Source organism: Colletotrichum graminicola (assembly GCF_000149035.1).
Source record: "Colletotrichum graminicola M1.001 genomic scaffold supercont1.19, whole genome shotgun sequence".
NCBI lineage: Eukaryota > Fungi > Ascomycota > Sordariomycetes > Glomerellales > Glomerellaceae > Colletotrichum > Colletotrichum graminicola.
In genome coordinates, this window is record NW_007361023.1 from 525,130 (window position 1) to 543,880 (window position 18,751).

The window sequence follows — 18,751 nt, forward strand, 5'->3', positions numbered from 1 at the left end:
ACGCTCTCACTCATGGGCAAAGGAGGGCACTTTCTTTGCTGCTGCTGTATCCGTACTGCCCCATGGTATCAAGGTAGGTATCTACCTTGGGTAGGTGGTACTGTACATTCATTACCTACCTAGGTAGTTGAGCAGTCCGTGTAGGGGTCTGAAATTGTTAGTGTATTGGAATTTTGACTGGCCATGATTGCATGTGAACATAACATTCATCTCCACCCATAGTTCAAATGTGTGTGGTTATGGTAGGTATCAGCCAAACTACCTAGGTAGGTGCCTGCTTTGCTTGCCTCAGCTGCCTTGAGATAAGGCACCGCCATCCTGACACGTTCATTTCGGCGCCTCGGTCTTGATGCAATGCGAGTAGTCTGCGTCTCCTCTGTTGCTAAGCCCACAGGTTGCTGTGTTGAATGGCAGGCGGCTACGACATGTCAAACTTGTTCAGGACCATACCGTAGCAACACAGATGCCACCACGAAGAGGTAGTTGACACCAGTTTCAAATTAGATCATTCCGTCTGTCAAAGGACAGATGGGCCAGTAACGCAGGGGAGGGGAGGGAAAGGGGGACGAAGAGCTGAGGAAACACACAAAGAATGAAACCAAAGCGAGAGGGAGAGAGAGGGAAAAAGAAAATTTCAACGGCAAGCTGCACCCTGCAACGATCCTAATGCAAGAAGCGGAAAGGCTCATATTGGATAAGGAACTGCCCATCAGAGAGATCCCTTGCAGTCTCGCCAAAGCTCCCAGCCCTAGGGGCGACACTGGCCATGCCCAAGTGTCCATGCAGCCAAATCCACGGACAAAGCCTTTTATTGTTTCTCTCATAAAATTGAGGCGAAGCATACAATAATGTCTGCTTCGGGTCGGGTCCAGCGAATCAGTACTGTTTAATAGGTAGGTAGATAGATAGCTTCAAAGCCTCGCGTCCAGGTGCCTGGCATGACACGCAGCGTTCACAACAAAGCAACGAGACAGCAGCATCATTTGTGTATGAAGGTAGGTAGGCTCCGGTGATACGTAGGGTAATCAAAAGCGTGCATACAGGTTGTTGCTGTCAGTTTACAGCAAGGGTCAATCAGGCTGAAATTCTTCACCAGTACTAGATCTACCTAGGTAAGTTAGTACCTACTAAGCACTTGCTACCTGCCTCAATATCCCACGTATTATTGATTTATACTGTTTATTCAATAATACGGATATTTGTAATAAGTGGAGAGGGTGGGGCACCGGACCGTTGGTGCACCACCGCTCGGGAATAGTGGGGATAAAGGAGGAAAGGAAGCCAATCACGGCTTTGGACTACCCACTGAGGGGTAGCATAAGGCAAAAGACGTGCCGGCATATCCCTGAGCATCTACTGTGTAAGGTAGGTAGGTACCTACCTTATAGGTACACCGAGGTAAGGACCTGTCTGTCCGGTGCAGTGTCTCCAGAGCGTACAACACTGGCAAACTAGTCCCCCAGCCATGTTCGATGCCGTTTGAAGCGCTCGCTTTCTACATATGACAAACTTATTCAACCCTCCATCCCTCTGTTCCTTCATCCGAGCATCGAGGCATGCGGTCGTTGTAGCTCTTTTTGCTTTTTCTTTTTCCTTCCACACGAATCGAGACAGCAACAAGCAAGCCAATTACAACATTACCTCGTGGTACACTGGACTGTTCAAAGCGCATGCATTCCCCGGCCCTGTCACTTATCGGAACCCATCAGATCATCGGAGCCCCTCCATTGCGATTCATAGCTATTCCGCCTACGTAAGGCGCTGCGGCAGCTTTGGTCTGGGCAGCCGTGGCTCTGGGGCGCAATCAACCGACTGTCGGCCTCCTCTCTCTCAACGCCTCGCCCAATATCTAACCCACTCAGCCATCAATACACAGACGACGGGGGCAATCTGACAAAGCAATTGCAAAATCCAAAAAAAACCAAGTAGGATTGAACGACCGTAGAAACTGCCATTATAACCTATTCAGCAAAAAAATCACAGGCGCAGGAGTAACGCACCAAACGTCATCACCGCCACGCAAAAAAGGCCCCGCCTCAACCTATCCTTATCCTACCTACCTTGCCAGACCGCTCCGGAAGACAACAATCTTGGAACGAACGGAGAGATCTTGTTTGAAAAGAGCAATGGACGCAACAGCGGCGTCCGGGTCACATAATGACGAGGCTATCGCCACTTCGCCTCCTGCACTCCCCCAGCGAACCCCGTCTCAGACAAGCCTGCACAAGGCAACCCATGTCCACGCCCATCGCCAGAGCTTCGCCGAGAACCTGAGGAACGCTCCTGGCTCGCCTCGCGCCCAGCGTCACCCTTCCTTCACTCAGGCTGCCGTGCAAGAGCTACTCAACCATCCACCCGCTGCCAACAAGCACGCGGATCCGCGCTTCGCCGGCCGCGACTGGCGCGATATCTCTGTCAACGAGCTTGTCGCCCAGGATGACTTCAAGTGGGCCACCCTCGACACTAGCGTCGAGGAAGCATCCATGGTATGTGGCTCAACATCTGTGTCTTTTCCTAGAGGCTGTTTCTGACATCTCGCCAGACCCTGGTCAAGCACAGCCCGTCCAACGTTGTCCTCATCCGACAAGATGACTCGGCGAAAACCGCCATTTCGACCTTCGACTATAACGACCTCAACACGTACCTCCTTATCGTCGTTGGCCTGGCGAAGCCCGACGAGGAGCAAGTCCCGCTCTACGACGAGATAGTGAACAAGGCCCGGAATGGCGCCCGCATAGCCCTGCGCGATATTCAGCCCCTATGTCGCAAGGAGTCGCTCATTGCTCTGCCGTTCGACGAGACACTAGAACGGGCTATCGAAGTGTTTGGCAGCGGCATCCATCGCGTCCTGGTCACCAACCCCACGGGCGATGTGATCGGTATTCTTAGTCAGCTCAAGGCTATTGAGTTCTTCTGGAACGAAGGCATCAATTTCCCTGCCATAGACAGACTGTATCCCGTAACCTTGAGAGACCTCGGTATCGGAACCCAGCAAATCGTTGCTGTCAAGTGAGATACCACTCCATACTTTGCGCGATCACCACTAACGTTTCGCAGCTCCGATAGCCCGTTGGGAGACGCGTTGGCATTGATGAACGCCGAGGGCCTCACAAGCGTCGCCGTTATCGACAACGGCCATAATGTCGTAGGAAATATATCTACCGTGGATGTCAAGCACCTCGTCAACGCCGCCGACGCGCCTCTGCTCAAGTCATCCTGCATGCACTTCATCTCCGTCATTCTCAGCGAGCGTGGTGTCGAGCATGGCCGCGACTCTTTCCCTGTTTTTTATGTCAACCCCTACTCGACATTGGCGCACACCGTCGCGAAGCTAGTGGCTACCCAGTCTCACCGCATGTGGGTGGTTGAATCGGCATCCCCATCCCCATCCGCACCTGCGACCCCTTTGCTCGCCCCGACGACGTCGAATGTGCTGGTGCCGGGGCCGGGCTCGGCACCGCAGTCACCGCTTCCTACACAAACCCACACCGCGGTGCCTGCGGCAGCCATGCCCGGCGCTCATCTCTCTGGTCGTTTGACTGCTGTGGTTTCGCTGACTGATATCCTCAACATGTTTGCAAAGTCGTCGGGACTGCGGCCCACAGACCCGGGCGAGCAGCGAGCGCGTCGTCGCAGGAGCTCGAGCAGCTCCGTGCGTCCGAGTCTCGATTCATCCCGGCCAAGCATCGACCTGCGTCGGTAAATGAAAGTTTGGTGTTGCTGCCGAAGCGTCCCAGGGGCTAGGTATGACTGGCGTCTGTGGATTCGTCGCATGGAGTTTTGACGTTGACAGGGACAGGAGCATGATTTTATGCTTTTTTTTTCTATCTCGATAGACAGATGGCCGGGACTTCAGACTAAGGTCCAGAACAGGGAGGCCTTCGATCAATGCCATCCTCTCCATACGCGTGGTCCGCATGCGCGGAGCATCGCGCCGTTCATCCGTGATACATGGGATGAAACTTCGTGACGTGCTCATTGTACCCCTCGGGAAATGGCCAATTCGAATCACCATGTTCGACCAGGCTCTTTTTTCCTTCCTTCTTTTTTCTTTTCTTTTTCCTTTTTGCCATCCCGCCCCCCCAAAAAAGGATAGCAGGGATGGCTCTTGTTCAGCCTGTGTCCCATGTTTATTTTTCTGTTATCTATGGCGGTAATCCCAGATGGCAGTTGCTGACTGTGTATTGAGATACGCTTCGCTCTTACTATATGGCTGAATGCTCATGTACGAATGGCAAACAGACCAAGGCAACCAACGACGTACAGACCGTCTCTCGAATTAGACACAGCCAAAGCCACGTCCCCATATCACCTTGTTTCTTTCGGTGTACGTCCGGGGTTATGTGCAACGTTGAGGCTGTGCCGATCCGTAAAGTGCACCTGCACAATTCGCTCCTGCTCAGAAACCCTGGCTCCACGGATGACACAAGATCCATAGATGCTTATACAATCGACGAATTGTCAACGTATCCTTGGCATGGGCGAGGATGCGGGTTGTGAGTTGTGATGGTCCGTTAGGGAACGTGTCAATGGAACCAGACGGGTACAGCTTTCACCAACCTGCCGGGCTTTTGATGTAATTAGAGGTAAATGTTGCTGAATCTGGGGTTTTGCGGACAAAGCTAAGCCGCCTCAGATGTAGGTGATGTCAAGTATCGGACTCTTCCCAGATGACTCTCGGGTATGTCAGTCCACGGCACACATCCTCCTCGAATTATATGAGGCAACCATTCAATAAATTACCGCCACACATTTGATTCAAAGTATGTACTTGATTCCCGGTCATCTTAGACATATGTACATGCAACGGACTCAGCTCTCACCCGTCACATACGCATAACCAGCTTGGACCCGACATTCTGGATTAGTGATTCGTAGCACTCACTGTTCTAGATGGGAACGCCAGCGTTGCTGCAGGTCTTGGTGGCCCAGTCCTGAGCGGCCAGACTACGAATCAAAGGGTTAGTCGCCGAACGCTTCTCTAGAAGTCGCCATATCTGTAGTATTTGCTTACGCGTCAAGAAACTGGCAGGCACCCAGGACGCAAGTGGTCACGGCGTTGTTGTACGCGCTCGAACTATGTATGCCACCCCGGCTGTCAGTATGAAGGTCTTGGTTCAAATTTTTCTTGGAAAGACGGGGAAACTCACGCGCAGATGCAGGCAAAGTCGGTCTGCGAAGCGCAGCCAGAAAGGGAAAAGCTGTTGACGAAGCAGGGACGCTAGTAATACATAGTCTCTTATTAGATAAATGTGTCGTTCATTCCATCTTCAACAGGAACCGGGGGCGAGTTTAGAGAGAGAATAGAGATGGTCGTACCGCGCAGTCGGGGAGTAGGGAGAGGTCCTGGGCAGCGGTGAAGCTGGCAAAGAGGGCAACCGCGGCGATCTTGAACTGCATGTTGGCCAGTGGACAGACAAGGTATTGTTGATATGATAGCGGCGATGTATAATATGTTTTGATCTTGATTTGGATGTGTGAGCTGGTGTTGTGCAATCAAGGGAAATGATCACGACATCTAGAGAGATTGGCAGCTTTATATAGACGCCCAGTCCACTCCGGCTTCACTACTCCCTCTACATGATCCGTCAGAAATCTACGACATGCACTACTACGTGCAAAGTCCGCAATCTTACGAGAGGCTACATGGACGGGGAGGTATGTCTTCCTTTACCCCACAACGAATGCGTGCCTCCAACACCACAATATATTTTATTGTTCTCGATTCAAACCGTTACACCTACCTATCTGAGCGTGGAGCAACCATGGTAACCTCCTTTCACATGAAGCCGAACAAAGTACAAAGAGAGCAGAGAGGGGCGGGGTCGAGGAGGAGGCCTTGTTCCGAGACGGTCCATCGCGGGATTCGAAAGCTACCCCAGACGGATGTGACATCCCCTCAAGAACCCGGTTGCTGTCGGTGACATTGCCGGATGGGGAATCGCAAAAGGTCAGGAGATTGGTTTCTACGGGTGTATAGCTTTATATAGCGTGATGTCCCTACTTTTGTGATGGGAGTAGAAGAGAGAAGAGGCTAACTGGTACGTATCCAGGCCGGGCACGCAAGGCATGATTCTGATCTCCCACCGCAAGATGATGGCACCTTACTTATGAGATATCGAAACAAACAGCCGAATGAAGGCCTACAGCCTTCATTTTGTCTGATTCTGCCGTTGACTTACAACCCTTATCAAACCTGGCTCGAAAAGGCAAGGCACCTACCTGCCTGCCCCCGAGGAGACGACAAAGCTGACCGGTCAGGGAACAGCACAGTGTGGTAGCCTTCCGGCTCTGGCGGGGCATTGGTCGATCATGAGGACAACTCGGGCCTCGACCTCGTCTTTTCCGATGTGACATTGACAGGCAATCGGTGACCTGCGGACAAATTCTGAAGAGGAGAAGAGCTTGGAGAGGCGCTAAAAACGGAGTATCTCGTACAGAATCCAACCATAACAAGCCACAAGCACATCACTTTTCGCACTATTAATCGCCAACGGCTTTCAGATACTGCGTGCTCGTCCTCCTGTGAACCTTGGTGAGAAGGTGGTCTCAATATACAATACCCCGCCTGGGGAAGGCTCAAAATCCGGGGAATGCGGGGGAGGGTGTAACAGTCCAGAGGCGTGAGGTTGCAGTGCAGGAAGAGGAGTTCCTACATCGGGGGAAGCACCGGAGAATCAATGGGGTGGCATTTCTTAGAAGCCGGACTTGCCGAGGCGATGCGTATCGTTGGGAGAGAAGCACCTGACAAAGACATTCTGTTTGTCCGCACGTCTCGTGAACGTCGCAATTTGGCTTGCTCCATATGGAAGATGTAAGCGAGCGATTCACTCGGTCAACGAACGGGATTCCCTCCCCTCTTGGGGCACTGTGCAATATTTGGTCAGCTAAAGTACCTAGGCTGCTCCGCACCGGCAGTTGAGTATCGCTTTAAACACCCAGGGCCGTTGCTGAGGCCTGTAGTCTTATGAAGGGGTGTGACGTTGGACCGAATTTTGAGGAATATGATATATATACCAGTAGCAAGCAATAAGTACCATATGTCCTGCATGTTCCTAGTTCAGGTGGCGCAGCAATCAATGTGTATGTATGTATGTATTGTATGTATTATGATGTATGTATGTATGTAGTATGGGTTTCAGCAAACCGTGTCTGTTTGCCTCTTCTACGACTTGGGTGGAGAGTTGCAGTCAGTGACAAGAGTTAACAAAAGCAAGGAGAGCCAAAAGTTCCGAAACCGAGAATCGAACTCGGGGCTATGCCTAACCTCTCAAGTTGCTGAGAGGGCATCATGTTGGCCACTACACCATATCGGATGTGGACACAAGTTTTTCAATCACGAGCTTGCTACAGACTTAGCATTCCAGTTTGGGGATCGTAGGCGAATCCTGTCGGGATTCAACAGTACTTTGATAGCATGTAGTTCAATTAAGAAGGAGAAGTAGAAAAAAGGAAGTTTAGAAAAAAAAAGGATTAGAAAATAATATTGCCTGATACAGGTGCCTGCAACAGCGGCCATACAGGTAGGTACGTGGTACGGGTCGGGTCGCACACTGTACCCTGGCACTGTACTTCAAAACTTTCTCTCAGCAAGGTCACATTGGGGGTCATCTCAATTGCAGAAATCCCTTCTCATCACTCATGCTCATCGGCCATCTACATGACAAACGAAGCACGGCTTCCATCCGTGATCAAAGAATATACCCCGACGCTCTGTTTGAGTCAAAGCTGAATTCGAAGACGAGAGCAAAGGGAAGGACCCAAAGGAGGGAAAAACTCGGTCACAATGGCCGCCACCACCGCCGCATCCCAAGAGTTCGCCGCCTTCTACCTTCAGCGGACGACCCAGGAGTTCGCCGAGGACCTCGACAAGGTCCGCGAGGCCGACGATTTCAAGGCCGACTCGGTGCCTTTCCTTGTGCACGCCCTGCAGCAGGGCACTGCGCTGTACTCGGCCCTGGACCAGGAGCGCGTCGTCAAGCCTCCCGCTGCTACCGCAGCCGCAACAGAGAATGAGGACGTGGACATGACGGAGACAGTGGCAGCAGAGGTTGAAGAGAAGGAGGAAAAGAGCGGGAAGAAGGAGAAGAAGGACAAGAGCAAGAAGAAGAGGAAGTCCTCCGGCTGAGCTTCACCATGGCTTCGCTATTGGGGCTCGCGGATCGAGAACGACCTCCGGGCGAAGGGTCTAATGCTGTATTTATCGACAAGGATGGGCCTATACCGCGGACGCGGGGAATCGGGAAATGCTGCACCACAGGAGAAACTATGGGTCAGTCTTTGGAGACGATGCGGCAGGCTCCCGAAGGAGACACGGACCATGACTACATTCCCACAACGGTCAAGACGAGGAACAACAGTCTACGAGTTTTGCATCCCAAGTCGTCGGAATCTATACAGACGACAAGATGCTTAGAGAAGCCACTTGAAGTTGAGACTGTCCTCTACGAACAGGCCCCAGTCACCTTCAGTCGCCAGCAACGATGGCAACGATGGCAACGAGATTAGACGGGCAGCTTGCCAGGGTTGCACGATCCAACAAAGGTAGCTTCAGGGCCGCGAAGGGCCGTGGGTGAGAGCTGGGAAACTACCGGTGGATTTGCCGGGGCAGTAAACAGGTATTGATGGAATAGAAACAACATCGTCAAAATGCACATTCGTTGGTACAAGACTCCGCGCCAAATCTTGCAACTTTACGCTCAATTTCGTCAAGTCGGGCATTAAGGGTGATCCAATTTCATTAAAACAACCTTGTATCGGTCGCTTGACAGTGTCATGAGGGTATCTCTAAGGGTAGGTAATGTAAACAGCGTCCTTGATATGCGCTGGTAAATGCGCCCGCTCCCCAAGCTTCCATGACTGCGCCGTTGCCATGCCTTTCCGTACAAACAAACATACGCACATCACATCATATTACCATTGCCCGTGGTGCCTACTAATTCGGGCATCTCTCCAGCGTTCTTGTTCAGACACGCGGGTACGACAACCGTCCAGTCTCTTTGCGCACCGCCCAGCCCTTGATGGCCAGGACGATGATCTCCCAAGCCATCAAAAGTCCCACGAGACCCATGGTCACCGTGTACATGAACATGGCATCCAGGTTGTAGTGCTCCATGCCCTCAATGGTGTCGCTGGCCTTTACAAACGTTAGTCCTGTTCGAACAGAGCCCAGGATTTCATCGGAATACCACTCACACTGGCCATGAAGATGATGCCTCCGGATATTAGCCCGAAAGCAGCGAGGAGCTCAGTGGGGGGTCGGGAGGGCAGCACCGACTGGGGAGGCTTCAGGTACATGATGACATAGGTCAAGCCGCGCGAGAAGGAAGCACCCGTCAAGAGGTTGCCCCATTGCTTGTGGACCATGCTCGAAACCATCGAATGCTGCGTATGCGAGCTCATCATAATTCCCAAGAGAAGGATAACTAGCGCCGGGATGGGGTTGATGGAGAACTCGTACTGCTTTGGCGGCTGGAGCGTCTCTCGTTCTTCCTCGTCGTAGGTTCGCTCGGGTGTGATCGCAGCGGCGTTGATGACGGTTGTGTTGAGGAAATCTCGGATGCGGCTCGACTCAATGAGCATACCGACCTGGTCTTCTTGTTAGTCCGCCCCTTGATGTGCAGCACCACCACGAACAAAAACGTACCAATCCACCGCCAATGAACAGCACAGTGATAGAGATGTGCTCCAGGTCCTGCGCGCTATATTCTCCCCCCCAGTTCCCGAGGTGCTCCAGAAAGATGTTGGTCGAGCCGTAGACGAAGATGAGGGCACTCTCGACAAACTCAGCCGAGGGTCGCCATTTGCCGTCGGCGCGCTTCGGCCGAACATTCCACGCCTGCCGGAGCAACAGTCAGCAAACCTGGTCCGAGCACGGTCGGCAAAGAAACAACGACTTACCCATCCTACTTCGCCGAAACTACCTGTCCATCGGCCGAGAGTCAACAAGCCAAGCCAGAAGAAGATGCCGCCCTTGATCCAATGCGCCAGGCCGCTAAAGATGCCGTTGCCCTCCTGTGCCAGGTTAGCCCTTAGGCTTCAACAACGGAATCATGGGGTGGTTTGTCGCTTACGAAAAAACGCCCGTACGTCACAATGCCGAGGCACAGAAGGACGGACCCCAGGGGCAGAATGATCCTATCGACAAAGCTGTAGACAAACATCATACCTCTCCATACACGCGACGAAACCTTGCCCGCGATCTTGGCAAGGACCGAGTTCACCTTCTTCTCGTTATTGCTTCTCGGCGAGAGCATGGAAAGACTGTCTTCGTGATCATCATCATCCTCGACGTACTCTTTTTGGTGATCATCCGAAATACGCGGGGACATTTGGCTGGAAGACGAGGAACGGGAATGGCTCCGGAGCGATTCGGTACAAGGCTCAGTACCCTGGCCACTGTCGTTAGAGAGGCGGCACTCGCTGGCGAACCGAGGGCTATTGACGCGGTGATGTTCGGCCATGGCGGTGGTAGATACGGGGATGAAGTACTGATAGTCGTCCTCGTCGGACGTCTGGCGCTCCTCCCTGCTCAATGCGCTGGCAACTCTTCCCAGGAGGCCGACCAGGACCTGCGCCGACACAACAAAGGTCACAAGCCAGCCTAACTTGTGGTGCGCGTTATTGGGGTAGAGATCAGGAGTATTAGTGTTGTAGATTGTTCCCAGGAGCACGCCAAGCGCATTCACGGCGAGGAATATGAACTGGAGCGCAAGTGTATACCTCGAACGTGCAATTGAGAGCATGACAGCTGCCGAGTCGCGTGTAAGCCAGCGCAGTAATGCGGGCATCTTGGCAGACTTACCAACTGGCAGCACAAGGACCCAGGCGAACACCATGGCGCCAATGTGCGCGTACATTATGCCCGCATGATCTGCGAGCCCAAAATATGTGGGCGGATAGCTATTGGGATCAGGCTTGGGTTCATTGGTGGCGTGGGACATGTCCATGTTCCTTCCCGCGACGTCGTCTTGGTGAGCGTCGTGGGCAAGAACCAGTGGCACAAGGCCCAGGACCCAGGCGGCAGTAAGCTGTTTGCTTATTGAGTTCATCGAGGGCCGGTTCTCGACCAAAAGCTGGTAGAGAAATACCAGACCACAACGTCGCTATTCAACAAACCAACAAAAAGGGTAACGCCGAGTTCGACGAGACCTGGATGAGGATCTCGAGCTTGCCTAAAAGCCAGGTGGGTGTTGAGATCGAGGAGGCGGTAGGGAAGATATTCTATTATAGTTATGTGCAGGAAGAGAAGCAGGAGGGTAGCTACATTTCATTCTGGGTTGGGCGAGGACGGGTTACATATGGCCACCGGGAAGGGGAGAGTCGGCAGAGAAAAGACTCCAAGCTGGGCTGGTCCCGTCGACGAGCGAAACCGAAGCCGAGAGAAGTATTTGCGACAAGACTCTTGGTGAGGTACGATGTACAAAGCGACAGCGAGAGGGTACGTCAAGGATGGCGTCTCGTGGGGGGGGGGGGGAGGGTAAAGGTCGGTGGGTAGATGAGACGCGAAATGGCCGGCCCTCTGGGGCAGCGAGAGGATGTCAAGCAGCAAGTCAGCTACCTAGACTTGAGGGGTGACCCATGGCGTGTACCTCGAGGTAGATTTCTGGAAGAAAAAAACAGCATGTCACTGCTCGCAAGGCAAGGTCGCGAGGACAGAGTTGCCGTGATGAAGGGCAAGGCGAGAGCGGCCAGGCGAGAAAGGCTCTGGGCTGGTGGTGGGTAGGTAGGTACACTAGGTACGTTGGGTTGCGTGTTAGTGGAAGGAAGAGACTCCGAGGCTTCCGGGAGCATCCACCGGTGAAATTTTAAAGAGAAGCCGTCCAGGAAGGCAGTCAAAAAAACGTGGCGGCCATTGGACGACGGCGAGGGCGAGATACTCGGAGGATACTTGTATACCAGCCTACTTGACCATACCCAGATAGGTACCTACCTTGTCTCAAGAGGTATAAGTCTACTGCGACGGCAAAGAAAAAAAATTGCAAGAAGAGAGGGCATTCGCGGTGCTGGTGCGGCGCAAACAGAGTTGGCACTGTACAGAGCACCTAGTACCTAGCTACTCGCCCGCACCTGCTTGCTTCTCTCGGGACGAACGGGACTTGCTCCATTTACGCCGATGGGTATCGCGACAAGATTTTTGGTGAGCAGCACGCCATGACCCTTCACGTCAGCCTCCCTTCGAGGTCCGTTCACCATGGGAACGTGGACAACTGCCGGATGCATGTTTCAATGGATTTCTAAGCCAACGTGGGCGGAGGTGCTCTCCGTCAAACATGCCTACCGCACGCAGTTCCTACCTAGTCTACGTGGATCCCTCATACCGACCCTACATGTGTTGTTTCTCGTGCTTGCATATGGCTCGTGCATTTTTGAGTCACACGGAGATGCGCAAGCTAGGGATTGGCCATGGTGTCATCCCTTGACTGCCGGGGCTTGAGGAGCCCAACGATATGTGGTGTGCATCCTCCACACCCACACTGCCTAGTTTGGTAGGGCAGAGGTCGTTAGTAATGGAAATGAAAGCTCAGTGCCGCCGGGAAGCGCAAAGTACCGAGGCAGGAGGGCGCTAGGAAGTGCCGTGAGCCGCTGTTCCGAGGCTCCGCCCGCGGGCTTTTTTGACGTGCCTCGTACTTCAAAAAAGTAGAAAATAAAAGAAAATAAAAAAGAAAATAAGAGACATGTCGCGGCGGTTGGAGAGGTCTCTCTCACCAGGTGAGGGATTCTCGCAACTTTAGAACCTCCTTTCGTAACGGGTCTGTACACCTCGCTGATTCCGACACATCATGAACCGGCGATGATAGCTGCAGTATCGCCAGCTTCGCCCCCTCCATTCGATGCAAGCAGGTCAGATGGCTTTGGGAGAAGTGGCCTAAGCCTCTCCCAAGAAAGGGCCAAGAGAATACCGAGCAGCGAAGCTACCCTGCACCTAGTCATATGTAAGCCGGTGAGGGCCCTGGCAACCATTCGCACCTAACCAACACCACCAATCGACGAGTGGAATTGAATTAATAATACATGGGATCAGTAGGCCGAATTTGATCATTGGTGACGCCCTGTCCTTACAGTCACCGCAAACCATGGAGAAAGAAAGGAACTTTTTTTTTCTTCTAAAATAAACCCCCCAGAAAGGAACGAAAAGAAAGAATAAGAACAAACTAAAAACTAAAAACTGGTTGGAGCCTCATGGTTTCCAAACGCTTAAACTACATGGGTGTCGATAGAACCCACACCTTCAAATGGGGAGGCAACACCCTTGCCTCCGATCCGCCCATCAAGATCACGATCCCGCCATCCTCTTCCTTGACCCGCTTCGTGACAAGTACCTCAAAGTATCTCTCTATATTATGTATCTGTACCTACAGTCAAAAGCCTCGCTGTGTTAGCAAGCCATCCTTTCCCGCGGCCTGCTGTCGGCGGCCCCCGGAGTCATATCGGAGTCAGACCCACCGTTGAAGCGAGGGTGATGCCGTTCAGCCAGGCGGCACGTTGGAAACGAGAGATGCCCAGGTTTCGCACAGAAGATGGGGGATACATTACAAAACAGGGCTTCACTACCTACCCAGAAAAGATACAACTAGCCAAGCCCCTCGATGTGCTCTTCCTACACTACACGTTGTGTGCGTGTATACTCCGTAGAATCCAGACGCATTCCCAATATATTGCTGCTAGAGTTCTTGAGACTACCAAGTTAGCTTCGGTGGGTGGACCTGCTTGTGACTGGTCCATCATCTTCCATCTCCGGTCTGCAAGCCTCGACGGGATTCCCGGACATAACGGCGTCTCGGACGTTCCTAGTGTAGAAACCCTGCGTTGGTGCCTGAGTAAAGCAGTGCCTGTTTGGTCCCGACCGCTCTTTTCATCTTTCATTTGGGAGCCTGACGTTACCGCCCTTGGCTGCAGAGCCCGCCGCCCATAATCCTTTAGAATCTACATTGGTGGTGGATGTTCCAGGTGTTCGTACCACCGCTACCAAGCTCGGGTGGTACAGTTGCGCGCCTTTCCATCATGTCGGACATAAATACAGAGTCAACCCCCAGTTCAATAACCTTAAGATAGACGCCCCACTGTTATCCTCTGTGGTACGATGTTGAACCAAAGCATGTGGAGCATCACATCGTTTATTGAACGTCATCCCGTACTTCGCTTGCCTTGTCACAAGATACTCATCCGAACCTTCCGGATGTCTGGTAGTCCTATGCCGCCGCCCCCACCCAGCCTTTGTCAGCCCGGACCTTACCAGGCAATAGTCAGTCCATTTACGCACGATCCCGCTTGGTGGCTTACTAAAACTAACTTGTGCGTCGCGACTACACGCTCCTGGACGCGCGGGCGCGCCCGGGTTCTGGGATGCGACCTATCCCTCCTGACCCTCCTTGCAGTTGTGTACGGTCGGCCCATCGCTGGCCATACATCAGCCCATATTACTCATCCCCGGACCCGAGCCCGGCCAAACACCGCCGTGGCTGCTCAAACCCATCGGCCATACACGCTACAACGCCGGTCGATCTTTCAGAGACCATCTGCCGTTGCTCTCGACTACTCTGTCCTCCTTCTTGAGTTTGGCCAGAATCTGAACGACTCCGCCGCAGGCCGGAACATGGAGCTCCTCTGGGACGTCATGGTATATGACCTTGACAAGTTCCATGGGCGTCCACGCATTGGCAGGTCCTTCGATGTCTTCGCCCTGTCTCTTCATCCCTAGCGTGCGTATGACCTGCTCTTCGCGCGCTTTCCGATGGTTGATGTACTCGAGGATCTTGGACGGGCCGTCGTCAATCGCCGGTCCGTGGCCTGGATAAGCCCTGCCCCTGAACAGGTGCCGCATCTTCTCAAGGCTGTCGAGGTAGGTGGCCAGGTCCTCAAACACGGCCGTCCCCTGGCCTAAGACGTTGTCCGCCGTGAACATGGCGTCCTCCTCTTCCAGGATGAAGGCCATGTGGTCTACGGTGTGGCCTGGGGTGAATACAGCCGTAAGGCTGGCTCCGTCGACGGTAAACTTTTGGCCGTCTGAGATGTCTGACTGGCCCTCCTCGGGTTTGTTCTTGAAGACCTTGGAATTTGGTGACAGCTCCAGTAGCTGCTGGATGCCGCCCTGGTGGTCTCTGTGCCAGTGGGTGATTAGAACCGTCTCGACTCTCGCCTGCTCCTGCTCTAGGACGGATTTGATGGCCTTGATCCACGACGGTACGCCCTCGCCGGTGTCAATCAGGATGCGGCGGCTGCCTCTTCCGAGCAAGTACGTGTTGGTGCCCTGTAGTGTGAACTTTCCTGGGTTGCCTGCCAGAACCCGAATGCAGACTGGGCTGAGGCGCTCAACTTCGGGTAGTGATACTAGTTGAGAGGCCATTTTGCCGTTTTTGGCGCAAGTTGAATTGGTGACGAGTCTGGTTTCACGGGTGGCTGAGCAATGAAGTTTTCTTAGTCACAAACCAATGTGAGAAGAAAAGTCTTTGGGAAGAGGACCTTGAAAAGCACCTCGCATCATCCTTGTGTGACCGTGGAACAGCTGTAATCTGCGGGCGGGTTCCAGAGCAATGGGTTGAGCAGATGGGGATTAGATGAAGACGCAATCGATAGGATGCAATCAAGACGCCGAGGTTTAAGGACGAGCGAGCTGCACACCCACGAGCCAGCTCTTGAGACGGCTTACCTCAGCAACTCGACGTTAGATCCCGCAACTGAGGTAATTAGAGGTGACTGGAAGACGTTCGGTGAATGAATCGAAGGTGAGGAAGGGCCAGCGGGCTCAGTCGCAGTGACAGTGACCTCACCCTCTGGGGTGGGTGATCCTCAACCCCACTAAAAATGACATTGGGCCACTGAGCCACGTTACTTGTATCCGTATATTTCAGGGGCGTAGGGGGGCTGAAGGGGGGGGGGTCTCAGCAGTTGGATTAAGCAACCCAGCAACCCCCCCTTTGTTATCGATAAACGTCGGACCCCGATCAGGTACGATAAGCCTGGAATTATTGCATGTTGGCCGTAGGTACAACCAAACTCGTCTGTGCACGCGGCGCCAGCTCCAACATTTGCATCCTCCAGGGATCGACCGTAGGTGCTTGGAGTTTCGTGGACTGTGCCTAACTTCCCACCGATCACGAAGTGCAAGTTGATTTGCGAACTGCAACAGAGCAAGACGTCTCCCTCTTTCTCTTGCCTTACCTTGCTCCGATCCTCTCGGCTTTGGCTTCTCTGGCTTTGTGCGTACGAAACGACGACATCTTGTCGATCCCCAGTTTGCGCCATCTGAAGCCCGCTTGGAGGAGCTTCAACACTACCAACGCGAAATCGCTCGTCTTTCCATAGGACACAGGATTACCTACCGACCTCGGTCTAGGTACTGCGATTGAACTCAGTGTTTCTCCTGTTCCGATTCGTGCGTTTCTTTTCTGAAATGCCGAAAACCTTCTGGGATTGAGCGGCTGACAATTGGACGTTGGAATGGTAGTTGCCTACTGTGCTGTCTCAACTGCAGCCGTTGCCGACCATCATCGATCCTTCCCTTTTATCTATCATCGAACATCGCAAAAGTACCGATTTCAATTTCCGATTCCCGTTCGCCCATTCTTCAAACGACCGGCATATAAGAAGTCAATTCGCTGGTTCGAGGATTCCGAGGCAGAAGGAAGGCAGGGGGAATAAAGGGCAGCTTCACACCCATTTGAATACCGCCACCGGAACCAGTTCGAGATGGCTGCTCGACCGACAACACCAATGTCCCCCAAGACCGCCAAGGTCAAGTCGCCGGTCCCTGGAACACCCGTTTTCGGATGCGGTCAGTAAGATTCAACGCAAATCAGCTTTTGACGAGCGATACTAGGTTCGGGGCTGATAAGATACAAGAGCACATCCAGCGACTCTTCACACAGTCCCAAGAGGGCATTACCCAGTCTGTTCACCACTACAAGATGATCCTGAAAAACATCTTTGAACATACTCCTATTGTGCCACAGACGTCCAAGAACTCGGATGGTCAGGTCATGACCTCTCTCACGTCCAACTACCTCTGTCTGCAGTGCTCGACCATCGTCAACGACGAGGACCGCCTAAAGCATGGCACAAAGAAGCAGCACCGCTTCTGTATGTTACCACCCTTAACTAAATACAGAATGCACCCATTAACATCATCAGACGTTGATTCGCGAAGCGGCGCCCTCTACTGCCAGATCTGTGACGATCTGGTCTGGGACCCCACACTGGAAGAGCTTCGAGTGCGCAAGATGGGAACCGGAACATTCTCAAGTAAGTCACCAGTGGCCAGGAAGCGTCGGCCCAGCTCCCGAATCCTTTCATGTATCATGCACCGAGTGCTCCTTCTACCCTGGCACATACTTATACCTCTTACAGGTCGCAAGAGAAAACATGACGAGATGTTCTCTGATGGCGTCAAGGACAGCGCTGCGAACAACCCGGGCTTCATCTCAAACAACACCACCACCGCCTCTTGCAAAGCAAACGGTCTGCGTGGAATCTACAATGCTGGAGCAACTTGCTACCAGAACGTGGTTTTGCAGAGCTTTCTCCACAACCCCTTGCTACGCAACTTCTACCTCAGCGATGGCCACCAGAGCACCGACTGTTCGCTGACCAATTGTCTGAGCTGCGCCATGGATGACATGTTCCAGGACTTTTACGCCGTTGAGAATACTAACGGATTCACGGCTGCGAGTATTCTCTCCGGGTTCTGGATATCGGAGAAGAAGGCATTTGAGAACCTCGTCACTACCAAGGAGCAGGATGCTCATGAGTTCTTCCAGTTTCTCGCAGAGGAACTCCACGAACGCAACGGGGACGGCAAGAGACCAGAAACTGGTAGCGAGCATACGTGCAATTGCATCATTCACCAGACGTTCTACGGCAAGCTGCAGAGCTCTACGACCTGCCAGAATTGTGGAGGCGTCACCAATGCGGTGCAGTCGTTTTTAGACCTTAGCCTTGGACTGGAGAATTTGTCTCACAAGAGGAAGAAGGGAGGGCCCAAGGTGCCCAGCTTGACCCTTCAGGAGTGCCTGGACGAGGAGTATGTCAAATCAGACAAGTGCGAGTATCGATGCCACAACTGCAGCTCGATGCAGCAGGCGAAACGAGCCACCAGCATTAAGAGGCTGCCCAATGTGCTTGCTATTCAACTGAAGGCAAGCTTCATCCAAACCCAAACGCATGCTGCAGTTTCGCTGACATAGAAAACCAGCGTTTCGAGTACAAGCAGGGCCGCCATGATCGTGCGCCCTCGAAGATCGACACGATTGTCAATTTTCCCTTACAGCTCAACATGCTTCCATATACAACGAGAGGCAGAGGCGCGGACTCCAAGGACGCGTTCGAGCTGGGACGATCTTGCACGTACGACCTTCTTAGTGTAGTGGTCCACGTCGGCGAAATCGACACAGGTAAGTGAGGCGGTTCTATGAAGAAGACAAGACTAACTGTGCTACTAGGTCACTATGTCTCATACTGCCGAGTTGGTGACCAGTGGTTCAAGTTCAACGACCATAAGGTCGAGATGGCGTCCAAGTCGGAGGTGCTGAGCGCCCAGCCATACCTACTCTTCTACATCATCCGCTCCCTTTCGTAGAGTAGCACCGCAAAAAAGGGAAGACCGGGGGGCAAATATCTCACGTCAAGCTATATCAGTTAATATTACTCGTGAAGAGCGTCAGTAACCAACCGCCGGAAATATTTGAAGGGGGCAGAAAGGGTATAGAGGAGTGCCAGGAATAGCATCGTCTTGGCGTTGGAAAGAAACGTTGGG

The 18,751-nt window shown here is 52.9% G+C and overlaps 6 protein-coding genes and 1 non-coding gene across 7 annotated transcripts; 3 read left to right on the forward strand and 4 right to left on the reverse strand.

Annotated features, from left to right (window-relative positions):
• Window positions 1-2,126: 2,126 nt before the first annotated feature.
• GLRG_05628 (uncharacterized protein) lies at window positions 2,127-3,703 on the forward strand (the record flags this gene model as incomplete). The annotated part of the gene is made up of 3 exons (XM_008096313.1): window positions 2,127-2,486; window positions 2,543-3,009; window positions 3,058-3,703. 3 exons carry the CDS (start codon window positions 2,127-2,129, stop codon window positions 3,701-3,703), a joined length of 1,473 nt encoding a protein of 490 aa, XP_008094504.1.
• A 1,186-nt stretch (window positions 3,704-4,889) lies between these two features.
• GLRG_05629 (CFEM domain-containing protein) lies at window positions 4,890-5,400 on the reverse strand (the record flags this gene model as incomplete). Its single annotated transcript, XM_008096314.1, has 4 exons — window positions 4,890-4,947; window positions 5,015-5,077; window positions 5,151-5,173; window positions 5,320-5,400. The coding sequence occupies 4 exons, from the start codon at window positions 5,398-5,400 to the stop codon at window positions 4,890-4,892; spliced, it is 225 nt and encodes a 74-aa protein (XP_008094505.1).
• Window positions 5,401-7,229: 1,829 nt separating this feature from the next.
• Window positions 7,230-7,316, reverse strand: GLRG_13139. The gene has a single exon. It is a non-coding gene; the product is annotated as a tRNA-Glu (tRNA).
• A 470-nt stretch (window positions 7,317-7,786) lies between these two features.
• On the forward strand, window positions 7,787-8,128 carry GLRG_05630 (uncharacterized protein; the record flags this gene model as incomplete). Its single annotated transcript, XM_008096315.1, has 1 exon — window positions 7,787-8,128. One exon carries the CDS (start codon window positions 7,787-7,789, stop codon window positions 8,126-8,128), a length of 342 nt encoding a protein of 113 aa, XP_008094506.1.
• Window positions 8,129-8,965: 837 nt separating this feature from the next.
• Window positions 8,966-11,051, reverse strand: GLRG_05631 (uncharacterized protein; the record flags this gene model as incomplete). The annotated part of the gene is made up of 6 exons (XM_008096316.1): window positions 8,966-9,136; window positions 9,196-9,588; window positions 9,647-9,838; window positions 9,901-10,014; window positions 10,074-10,750; window positions 10,805-11,051. 6 exons carry the CDS (start codon window positions 11,049-11,051, stop codon window positions 8,966-8,968), a joined length of 1,794 nt encoding a protein of 597 aa, XP_008094507.1.
• Window positions 11,052-14,488: 3,437 nt separating this feature from the next.
• Window positions 14,489-15,346, reverse strand: GLRG_05632 (metallo-beta-lactamase superfamily protein; the record flags this gene model as incomplete). The annotated part of the gene is made up of 1 exon (XM_008096317.1): window positions 14,489-15,346. The coding sequence occupies one exon, from the start codon at window positions 15,344-15,346 to the stop codon at window positions 14,489-14,491; it is 858 nt and encodes a 285-aa protein (XP_008094508.1).
• Window positions 15,347-16,689: 1,343 nt separating this feature from the next.
• GLRG_05633 (ubiquitin carboxyl-terminal hydrolase) lies at window positions 16,690-18,574 on the forward strand (the record flags this gene model as incomplete). The annotated part of the gene is made up of 6 exons (XM_008096318.1): window positions 16,690-16,774; window positions 16,843-17,079; window positions 17,131-17,241; window positions 17,347-18,134; window positions 18,191-18,389; window positions 18,438-18,574. 6 exons carry the CDS (start codon window positions 16,690-16,692, stop codon window positions 18,572-18,574), a joined length of 1,557 nt encoding a protein of 518 aa, XP_008094509.1.
• Between the last annotated feature and the right edge of the window lie 177 nt (window positions 18,575-18,751).